The sequence below is a fragment of the Enhydra lutris genome, unplaced genomic scaffold, assembly GCF_002288905.1.
Source record: "Enhydra lutris kenyoni isolate GAN:26980312 unplaced genomic scaffold, ASM228890v2 scaffoldscaffold13, whole genome shotgun sequence".
NCBI classification, from domain to species: domain Eukaryota; kingdom Metazoa; phylum Chordata; class Mammalia; order Carnivora; family Mustelidae; genus Enhydra; species Enhydra lutris.
The window spans coordinates 34251035-34262489 of NW_019154097.1; the positions used below are offsets into that span (position 1 = coordinate 34251035).

General features: G+C 46.5%; 1 protein-coding gene across 3 annotated transcripts in view; it reads right to left on the reverse strand.

Moving 5' to 3' along the window:
• The window catches only part of LOC111145720 (formin binding protein 1), a 145328-nt gene extending 134490 nt beyond the window's left edge, over positions 1-10838 (reverse strand). For all 3 annotated transcript variants that reach the window (XM_022500871.1, XM_022500874.1, XM_022500872.1), the window contains exon 1: positions 10748-10838. In XM_022500871.1, coding sequence (XP_022356579.1) covers positions 10748-10771 — 24 coding nt within the window. In that variant the 5' untranslated portion in view covers positions 10772-10838. The remainder of the gene's footprint in view (positions 1-10747) is intronic.
• Between the last annotated feature and the right edge of the window lie 617 nt (positions 10839-11455).

An 11455-nucleotide genomic window follows, 5' to 3' on the forward strand; every position in this document is an offset into this window, starting at 1 on the left:
ATTTTAATTTATCTGAGAGAGAGAGGGAGAGCGCAAGTGGGAGAAGGAGCAGAGGGAGAGGAGAGGGAGAAGCAGACTCCCCACTGAGCAGGGAGCCTGACACGGAGCTGGATCCCAGGACCCCAGGATCATGACCTGAGCTGAAGGGAGACGCTTAACCGAATGAGTCACCCACGTCCCCCTGGAGTGCATTTTATACTAAAAAAAATTTTTTAAAGAAAAGAGATAAACATTCATGGTCTCCTAAAATCCAGACTTCCTTTCCAAAGCAACGATTTCCAGGCATTTTCCTACTATTATTTTATTGTTAACATGTAAAAAGAATTTTAAATCGAAGGACAAAGACTTTATTGTGAAAACCAGAAGGCTAGGACAGTGAATTGCTCATTTTTCACGAGTCCTGACTGCAGCAGAATTTTGCAATTAGGTTTCCAAGGAACAGGGCTTTTTTCCTCCCCATTATTATTTTAATTCGGATTTACCCATCACCTCTCATTGAACCATCTCAAAGCACTTCACAAACAAGCACTCACCTTTCTGATTTCTCGGGAAGAGGAAGCAAACGTCATCATACCACTTTATAGGCGGGGAAACCAAGGAACAGAAATGTGAGGGCTTGCCCAACGCTAATGCTAATAAGTGTTAGGTTAGGCAAGGAGCACAGCCCTAGCTGGGCCCTGCTGTGCTTTCTCTCTCACCTGGCAACGCCCACACCATTTCTCCCAAGAACCTGTTGGGTATTTTAATGCATTTCAGGAACCTACTCTCAGTTTTGGTTGTGCAAACAAAATATAAAGGGAATAGATCCCTTTAAAGATGCCATGTTTTCTTTTGCTGTAGGTAGCAGGGGAGATGGTTTTGTTTTCTTAGTCCCCGAGAACCAAAACTTTGCAGGTCCTACATGGGACTGCCAGAGCACCCCAAATGGTCAATTTCTAGAACCTCTTCATTCTTTCCCAATTTAGTAAAAAAGAAATGATTTTTTCAACAACAACAAAAATACTTTACAGCAAGACATACTTTTGGGACACAACGAAATCAGAAATTTAACCTTACTCTTAATACTTTTACAAGTTAATTTCTTTAAACTAGAAAGGAAGAAAAAATTAACTTTGGATTTGAAAAAATGAAGGAACCACTAGACACACACGACACACCTGCTGGAATATATGCTTCATTCACAACAGTTTCCTCTGGGGCTACAGTGCTCAGCCCAGGGAGTCAGTCACTGGTTCTCAATGCTTCTCTATATGAGTAACAGCAAAGGGTGTAGAGAGCCAAACCGGTATCACTAATGGAGAAGTATGAGTGAGCAATGGGTAGAAAAGGGCTTGTAAGCTATGAATACAGAAGATACAGTTTCCCAACTATGCTTGTCTGGTATCAGCAAAAAACAAACGAATAAACAAAAAACAAAAAAATAAAACAAAAATACAACCAACGTAAACCTGTAGCACGAGTGCGAGCATTCGTGGTTTGATGGAGTCTGGTCAGTAGCTTCACTGCTCCGAGACTCCTTTATTAAATGGAGAAAACTAGGGACGCCTGGGTGGCTCAGGGGGTTAAGCCTCTGCCTTCGGCTCAGGTCATGATCTCAGGGTCCTGGGATCGAGCCCCGCATCGGGCTCTCTGCTCTGCAGGGAGACTGCTTCCTCCTCTCTCTCTCTGCCTGCCTCTCTGCTTACTTGTGATCTCTCTCTGCCAAATAAATAAATAAAATCTTAAAAAAAAATAAATTAAAAAAAAATAAATGGAGAAAACTAGGGGTGCCTGGATGCCTCAGTGGGTTGAGCCTCTGCCTTCAGCTCAGTTCATGGTCTCAGGGTCTTGGGATCGAGCCCTGCCTTGGGCTCTCTGCTCCGCAGGGAGCCTGCTTCCCCATCTCTCTCTGCCTGCCTCTCTGCCTACTTGTGATCTCTGTCTGTCAAATAAATAAATAAAATCTTTAATAAATAAATAAGCAAACAAATAAATGGAGAAAACTATTAAGCTCACACAGTTCTTGTTAGCTTATAAAAGGATACACTTAAGTCCTCTAATCAAGGTGCACTGGACACTTAACAACGGGGTTCTCTCCTGTCTTCACATTTTAAGAGATGGGCAGAAGAATTTTGGTTCTTTGCCTGATTGCTCAGAAAAGTGAGTTAGCCCTGAGTGGCTCGCTCAGTTGAGTCTTCATCTCAGCTCCGGGTCATGCATGATCTCAGGCTTGGCTCCACACGGGGCTTGGAGCCTGCTTAAGGTTCTTTCTCTCTCTCTCCCTCTGCTCCTCCCCCACTGCTTTCTCTTTCTCTAAAAATAAATTAGTCAATAGTAACAGATACATTAGAAAAGGGAGGCAGCCGGCTAGCATTACAAGAGGTGGTGGAGAAAACCAGGGGCTCTAAATAAACCCGCTGGGGCCGAAAAGATGAGAAAAGAACAGCAACACACTGATGACTTTCAAGCTGGATGGTAAGGCCGTAAGGCTCATGATATTACTCAGTGTAAGTATGTTTGAAAATGTCCGTAACAGGGCGCCTGGGTGGCTCAGTGGGTTAAAGCCTCTGCCTTCGGCTTGGGTTGTGGTCCCGGGGTCCTGGGATCAGGTCATGATCTCAGGGCCCTGGGATCAAGCCCCACATTGGGCTCTCTGCTCAGCGGGGAGCCTGCTTCCCCACCCCCTCTGCCTGTCTCTCTGCCTACTTGTGATCACTGTCTGTCAAATAAATAAATAAAATCTTTAAAAAAGAAAAGAAAATGTCCATAATAAAAGTTCAAACAACAACAATCTTTTTGAAGGCATTAACTTAGAAATTTTATTTTTTTATTTATTTAAATGTTTGTTTTATTAAGTAATCTCTATGCCCAATGTGGGGCTGGACTCACAACCCTGAGATCAAGAGTTGCACACTCTACCAACCCAGCCAGCCAGGCGCCCCTGAACTTCAACAATTTTTAAAGGCTGAGGAAGAGGGCTCTTACAGCCCAGAGATGTGGAATTGAATCTCTATTTCTCCCTCTGTGAACTTGGGCAAGTTACTTTCCCCTTCTGAGCTTCAACTTCCTCTCTTATAAAGGGGACATTCATGGTGTGGCTGTGGCCAGTGCAGAGATGTCCCGCTTCCAGAAAGTTCTCCCTTCCAGAAAGAATTCGCAGCCTGACTGCAAGGCAGACTATAGGGTCAGCCTTATCTTGGGAGCCAAGGTCATGGTCTTCTTATGGCAACCACCCATCCAAGACTGAGCAAGATGGCAGCCAAGGTCACACTGCTCTTGGCGCAGCCCTTGGCCAATGAACATGCAAGGCACTACAACAGCCTGGCCATTTCTGTAAAATGTGAGATTCCTTGAATGGGTAATCTTTGCTTGGAGCTGGCAGAGACTCTGTCAGTCTGCGTCCTGGTCCCAGGGCTCCCTCTCCCAATCACACTTCCTCCCTCTTTACTGGTGTGTGTTACTTCCCATCAAAACCCTGCACACCTAACCCTTCTCAGCATCTTCTTCCCAGATGCTGAGATGATGGGGCTTAGCTCACTGGGTTCTTGGGAAGAATAAATGAGGTGACGGATGGAAAACACTTTGTATGGCCCTCGGGACTTGATAAGCTCTCAGTCATCAGTGATGGGATAACAACTTTTCAACAGTGTGTAAGGCGATAGGGCACAGTGCACTCAAAAAGATTACAAGAACTATAGAGTTTATGTAATTTATGAGCTATTTCTACTTTCCTAATCCATAAAGAGGGTAGAGAAGTACAAAGGGAGGCTGTACCTGCTGAACTTTATACACTAAATGACAGACGTTAGTCTAAGAGCTAATTCTTCGTAAAACCTTCATTCTATTTACTAGAATGGCAGGTTCTAAATGTCAAAAAATGCACAACACAGCTATTGTGATATTATAGCTTAAATGTGAGCAGGTATTATAACTTTTACAATATGAAATTGGAAGTTTCCTCTTTTTGTTGTTGGGGGTGGGTGGTGGTTTGAATCTATTTAAACTGAAGTTGTTTAAACTTTCCATATATTTAACACAGAATTTACAAATGGGATGAGATTTATGAGTTAAAAGTTGGTCCAATTGGAGGACCATGATTAATCAATATTAAAAACTTGTATACTCAGGACGCCTGGCTGACTCAGTGGGTTAAAGCCTCTGCCTTCGGCTCAGGTCATGATCCCAGGGTCCTGTGATCAAGCCCCGCATTGGGCTCTCTGCTCAGCAGGGAGCCTGCTTCTCGGCCTACCTCTCTGCCTACTTGTGATCACTCTCTCTGTCAAATAAATACATTAAAAAAACAAAAACAAAAACAAAACTTGTATACTCTCCAAAAAAAACCCACCAACTTTTATACTCTCAAAATTCTGTAATATAATATACATAATTTGACCTTTTGTGATTTTAACATTCTTTTAAAAGATTTTATTCTTAAGTAATCTCTACACCCAGTGTGGGGCTCAAACTCATGACCCCCAGATCAAGAGTCACACACTCTACTGACTGGGCCGGCTAGATAGCCACAGATTTTAACAATTTTTTAACGACACACATTAGTAGCCTGAAACTAGTATGAGTATACGTTACTAAAAAAGGAAACAAATATTTCATTATAAACACTAATTCTAGAAGATTTCACACCCACATTCTAAAATCTAATTAGATTAATTTCCCAGGGCATTCATGTATTCTTGGTAGCTTGCAATTTTTAAGTGTCAAAATAAAGCCTTGTTTTTCAATGTGGGCGGTGTTGATGAAACAAGGATGAGTAATACTTGCAGGAAACACAATATTAGCTTTAGCTAGGAAGTGGGTGATCCTTGAATAGTCCTCCGGAGAGCATTTTCCGTGTTGCACAGATGTAAAGCACGAGTTATATTATAAGGTAAGCAGAGACATGTACAAAACTCCGTCAGAGTGCCTGAAGTACAGTGTTACTGACCAAAAATGCCGTTTACACAAATTTTCAGGTTTATGTCTAGATAAAGTGAAGTCAACAAGCTGATGAGGGAACCAAGACTGCCAGCTCCCATTTTTGCTTTCTATCTACTAACCAGAAAAGGTGGTGCAAAGCCCAGGTCATGACAAGGCAGGGATGACAGAATTAAACTCCATTTAGCCTATCTTCTAAGGCCGTTCTGCTCCACTCGCCACAGATCTGGCGGTTATGAACGTCTCTCTCTCTCTGCCCTGTTAGTCTGACTATGTTTTATCCCAAGTGGAAATCTCTGAATGCTTAAGAGCAAAGAGGAGAAGAGCTATGAGTCTTTGCGAATTCTGCCCTACGTTTCGCATCCTGCATTAAGAAGAGGTACTCATTTTCCTAAACCGGGAACTATTAAGTCAATTACTCCAAGATTAAGAAAGAATCAGTAATGCCTGGTTTACAATTTTAACTCGGTGTAAAGTGTTCTTCTATCAAACAAACTCATACACAGCCGGCATCAGCACCATGAACCCCAGAGGAGATAAGTCTTCAAGCCTTACTTTAAAAAGTGAAAAAGGGGGGCACCTGGGTGGCTCAGTGGGTTAAAGCCTCTGCCTTCGGCTCAGGTCATGATCCCAGGGTCCTGGCATCAAGCCCCACATCGAGAGCCCCTAATCGGGCTCTCTGCTCAGCAGGGAGCCTGCTTCCTCCTCTCTCTGCCTGGCTCTCTGCCTATTTGTGATCTGTCAAATAAATAAATAAAATCTTTAAAAAAATAAAAATAAAAATAAATAAAAATAAAAGTGAAAAAGTTACCTTACTGTGCGTATTTGCGGGCAGGGGGTATATGGGAAATCTCTGTACCTTCCACTCAATTTGCATGTGAAACTACAATGTCTCTAAAAAAATAAAGTCTATTAAAAAAAAAAGATGCCTAAAGTTATCAAAAATGTTTACAACTGCGAAAGGGCAGAAAGGTGTTAAAATTACCCTCCCATTACTTTAAAAAAAGCAAATGTTAAAAGGGGAAAAAAGATCCATTCGTTTATTCAATAAATATTTACTGAATTCCCACTATGAGTCAGGCATTGTTCTCAGTACAGTTGGTAGATAACTCTTTCACTTCTGCCTCTACAAAGTGCACACCACCATCAATATCACCCTAGTCAACACACCGTGAAATGTACATTGCATGCCTGGCATTGCCTTAGAAACTCAGGTTAAAAAAACCTCTTTGCTTGCTTTCTTGCTTTTGATATTTTGGGTGACTCCGTTTCTTATTAGCACCAAAGTAAAGCAATGAAGATAGCAGAGAGGACACTGGGAGACCACAAAACCGGGTTCTGTCATTTAGTCATTTGTTAGCAGCAAAGATTAGAATAATTATGAGGAAAGCTAAAATTTCCAGTGGGTTTATTTATACTTTGCATTAATGAGCAAGTGAATAAAAAGCTGAAGTGATACTTCAGTAACTTGTCACTTCCCTCTACTAAGTAAGTAAGTAACAAAAAAACATTCAAATGTGAGAAATTTTTGCTTGGCCTTTTCTCCAACGATCAGTCACAACTTCAACAAGCCAGTGCAATCAATTTACACTATTAACATTACTTTTTTTAAAAAAAGATTTTATTTATTTGTCAGAGAGAGAGAACACAAGAAGGGGGAACAGCAGAGGGAGAAGCAAACTCCTCGTTGAACAAGGAACCTGATGTGATACTCGATCCCAGGACCCTGAGACCAGGACCTGGGCCGAAGGCAGATGCTTAACCAACTGAGCCACCAGGTGTCCCTAACATTACCTTTTGTAACAAAGGCTTGAGTAAATGCAGTTTGGTTAATCTCAGAAACATAAATCTCTCTCCTGACTCTGATTTCGCAGACTAGAGTTAAAACCTACTTTATATTCTTCCACCAAAATAAGTAGATATCCTTCAATGTATATGACATGAGTTGACCAGTATCTTGCATACAGTAATTGTTCAATTAAAAAATTAAGAATTGGGGGCGCCTGGGTGGCTCAGTGGGTTAAGCCGCTGCCTTCGGCTCAGGTCATGATCTCAGGGTCCTGGGATCGAGTCCCTCATCGGGCTCTCTGCTCAGCAGGGAGCCTGCTTCCCTCTCTCTCTCTCTCTCTCTCTCTGCCTGCCTCTGTCTACTTGTGATCTCTCTCTGTCAAATAAATAAATAAAAAAATCTTTAAAAAAAAATAAAAAATAAAAAATTAAGAATTGATTAAAAGGGAATAATATGCAATGGGGTGGGGGACCCTGGGATGGTTCAGCCAGTAGAGCATGCAACTTGATCTCGGGTTGTGAATTTGAGCCCCATGTGTGATGTGGAGTTAACTTAAAAAATTTAAAAAAATAAAAATAAAAAATAAAAAACCACAAAAAATAAAAATTTAAGAGTTGTACAGAAACTACTTAATTATATCCTAATCACTTTAAAACAGCCATTTGTTATGAACTTCTGATACAAAAATAGAAAGCCTCCATTTAAATACAAGCTGATCCAATAAAGTTATTACAAATTACGGGTTTGAGTTCATTTTTATAGTGGTATGATAACTTCCTGACATTTCATGATTTCTCAAAGTTTCCTGGAATATGAAAGTATAACCCTACAGAGGTGTTTAAAAAAAGAGAGAGAGATAAAGGATTTTTTTGTTTGTTTTAAAGATTTATTTATTACAGAGAGATAGAGAAGGAACACAAGTACGGGAGAGCTGGAGAGGGAGAAGCTGGCCCCCCCGACGACTGGGGAGCCCGACATGGGGTTCGATCCCAGGATGCTGGGATCATGACCCGAGCCTAAGGCAGACACTCAACAACTGGGCCACCCAGGTGCCCCAGAAGGAAAGGTTGTACTTCACCTAAAGGAGGACGTGCATTGAAAGCAGGCCTTGCAAGTGTAAAGTGTCCATTAGAAACCCGTGGGTCTTAAAAGCCTGTGCTGATCTTGACTAAAGCCCTAAAAAATGTGTAAAACCTGGTGGTACTTGTGAAGGTCTATGGAGCCACCTGTTACAAGTAATTCATGCCCATCCAAACCATAGCGCTGCCTACCCCCACCTAGAAACATAATTCTACCAACTTAGGCTTTGCACCCTATCGTTATCTCATTACCCACGTGCATGAGTCCAAGCCACCATTCAGGGAAAACCCTCAATGACCGCTCTCCGCCGGGCCGTCTGGGGCGCCGCGCAACATGACACTTCACCCAGTCTCTTCCCGCTGAAGCACTGGAAGCTTCTTTTTCAGAATCCTTCATTATGCCAATTTTTTAAAAATCTCAAATACTGATAAAATAAAGCAGCAGAAAAGAGATTTTGTTGCCCTTAAATCTCTTAGCTTTCACCCTATAATTCGAATACTGCACTTCTTTTACTAGTGCAAGTAATGTGTTTATTCCTTTCCCCTTATTAAACTATAAACCACTCAAGCCCAAAAGCTCATACTCTAGTGAAATGCTTTTTCACACACCCCCTCCTTAGAAATCTTTTCCACTCACTTTTATTGTAGAACATTCCAAGCGTACACAGTAGAAAGCACAGCATCATGAGCCCTTCTATGCCGATCACCCAGCTTCAACAATCACCAACTCCTGACCACTCCTGTTTTGCCAACATCCCTACCCCAATCTATTTTGAACCAAATCAAGACTTCATATCACAGATATATCATAGATATTTCAGTTCCTATTTATTTTCAACAACATTGTCCTTGCTTTCCCTCCCACCCCTGCGGCCCCCTAATAGAAGTATACAGAACAACGCAGGTGATTAGAGCTGCTCTACTGTTTTCTTCCCACAGCTACCTTCTCTTTCCCCATCACCTTTATTCCACTCACTAACATCCCTGGGATGTCCACATTGTACTCAGTCCCTTTAACCTGCCTATTGCACTTTAAAAATACTGTATTTTTTTCCTCCACGATCCTTTCTCTTGTTTGAACAAGTGAAAAGACAGCGTGCCAGGATTTCTCTTATCTTGATAAAATTTACTTCTGATTTGTTCCCCCCACCCCAAATAAGCTAAAAAGAGCCAAAGGGAGTGGAGAAGGAATGGAAGAGGAAAGAAACACTGCACTTAAATGATAGATTTTGCCTAAGATGTACAAATATTTAAAACCATCAGTTATTTTTTTTTAAATGAATATTTGTAAACATCAGCTGAAATCTTGAGTCCTTTTAGACAAGAGGATGTTTATAGAATAAATCACCAATTTAAGGGAGCTTTTGCCTTCAGGATTTTGGTGTCAATGGCGGTAGCTGTTTCTGAGCCTAAGAAACGGTTATGTAAAAACAATTAAAGCCAAAAAAAAAGAAAAATTAAGGGAGGATGCGCTGTTTCTATAGCTGCTCTAACCTTGTTTTATTTTGACGTGAGATTTCTTGGCCTCAGCTCAGACAGCAACCACCACCCCACACTTTCTCCTCCACACCCTTTACAAGTGGAATTCCGAAAGGAGGCACTTTTTGAGTTCATCATGGGAAATGGCTCATCTTGAGAACATTTCAGAGCAATGACTGAGAGATTTCATCCACTCCTCCCCCCGGACACCGCACTGCCCATCCCTCGCCCAGTGATTTCCCCGGGAATCCAGGGAAAGGCAGAGAAACAAGCTCCATGCCACCAGCCACAGCCTCCCCTCCCCGGGGAGGCCTGTGCACTGCCTCGGCATCCCCTGGTCGCCCGGCTCCGGGGAGAGAGCTTCCAGCAAGAGGTTCCAGACACGGCGCGCCTTGTTTACCCATCCGCAGTCCCAGGTTAAGGATCTCAGAGGGCTCCCCACGCCGCCAACCTTCCCCATTTTAAACTGTTCCCTCTGAGCACTTAAAGAATTCTTTCTCCCGCGAATGCCTCCCCCTGAACATGGTCACACAAGCTCTCCCCCTAACTCGGATTACTCTCCCCTCCAGGCCAAACGCCGCAGTCCCCGCCGCAAATCCAGGATCTGAGCTGAGCTGCTCTTCTAGAACTACAAGTGCGCCCCGCGCCGCCACAGGTCAAAAGTCCTCGCTTCTAGAGGGAAGACACCACTTCTCGCCCCTGCACCCCAAAACCCAAGACCTGAGACCCGGCGGGGCGAAAGACGCCCCGCCCCCGAGAGGAGCACCTCCGCCGGGGGAACAGCCCTAGACACTCGTTGCTGGGGCGCCTGAACAAATAACGCAGCCGGGAAAATCCGAGGGCCTCCACGCCCCCTTCGGAGCTGGTCAGCCGCGCGGCGGTTACTCGCCCCGAGGGATTAAGGTTGCTCTTTCCACACACCACACTGGCCTCGGGGCGCCGGGGAGAGGGAGGCCGGCCCGCGCCCTCTGCCCCGGCCGCCCGGGGAACCCAGATCCGCGCCCCCTCCTCGGGCCGCGGGGGGGACTCAGATCCGCACCTCCTGTCGAGCCCGCCGGAGTGGGGGGGGACCCGGGCGCCTACCCAAGCACCGGGGTTGGGGGGGACACAGGTCCGTGGCCCCTTGCCCGGGCCGCCGGGGACTCAGATCCGCGCCCCCAGCTCAGGCCGCCGAGGAGCCCCAGATCTGCGCCCAGATCTGCGCCCCCTCCTCCGGCCGCCGGGAGGACCCGGATCCGTGCCCCCTCCTCCGGCGGCCAAGTATCACACCAGCTCCCCTCGCCTCGGAAGGGCGAATCTGGCTTGCACCTCCTACTTGGGCCGAGGCCGACGAGGGGCACCCAGCCCCCCCTCCCCGTCTCCTCCGCAGGCCGCGGGGACCCCGACCAGCGCGCCATCGCCTCCACCGAGGCAGCCCGGCCCGCGCGCCCCCTGCCCAGGCGCGCCAGGCACCTTCCCCCCAGCCCGGCGGGCCCGGCCCCTCACTTACCCAAAGCTCGGTGCCCCAGCTCATGGTGCAGGGGGCGGGAAGGGGCGCGCCGCGCGGCAGGCGCGGCTCTCCGGTCCCCCTCCCCGGCGGTCCCCTCGCCCCTTGAGATCCCCGCGATCGAGGAAAGCCCGGCACGCGCGCGGCCGCTGCCTCCTCTGGCTCGCCGCTCCTCGCCTTGGGTCTCCTCAGCGGCTCCTCCTCCCCGTCGCTCCTCAGCAAAATGGCCCGAGGAAGCAGCCGCCGCGGCCGCCGCAGCGCCCGCCAGCCCGCCCCACACCCGGAGAGCGAGGGGAGGGGGAAGCGAGGGAGGGGCGGCGGGAGGGGGCGGGGCCGCGCCGGGGGCGGGGCCGGCCTGACAGCTCGCGCACGCGCGCGCCCCGCTCCCTCCCCGGCCCACCCTCCTCCTTGGCGCCCTCCAGCCAGCCCGCACCGCCCGGGGGTCCAGAAGGACGCGGAGAGGGAGGCGGGAGGGCGTCCGGGACCGGGAACCGGGAGAATTGCCCCCGCCAACTTTATCATTAGCGACCACACTCTCTGCTCTTAGAACAACCCCTCGCCTTTGAACGAAGCCGGCCCCTGTTATTACCGGTGCTCTACCGAGGCCTGAGGTTGCTCCCCTGCGCCAAGCACCAATTTAGACTTAAGGACTTTTCCTTTTCCTTGGCACCCATTCGAGCCGATCAGAGTTCGCTCGGGATGCTCTTTCCC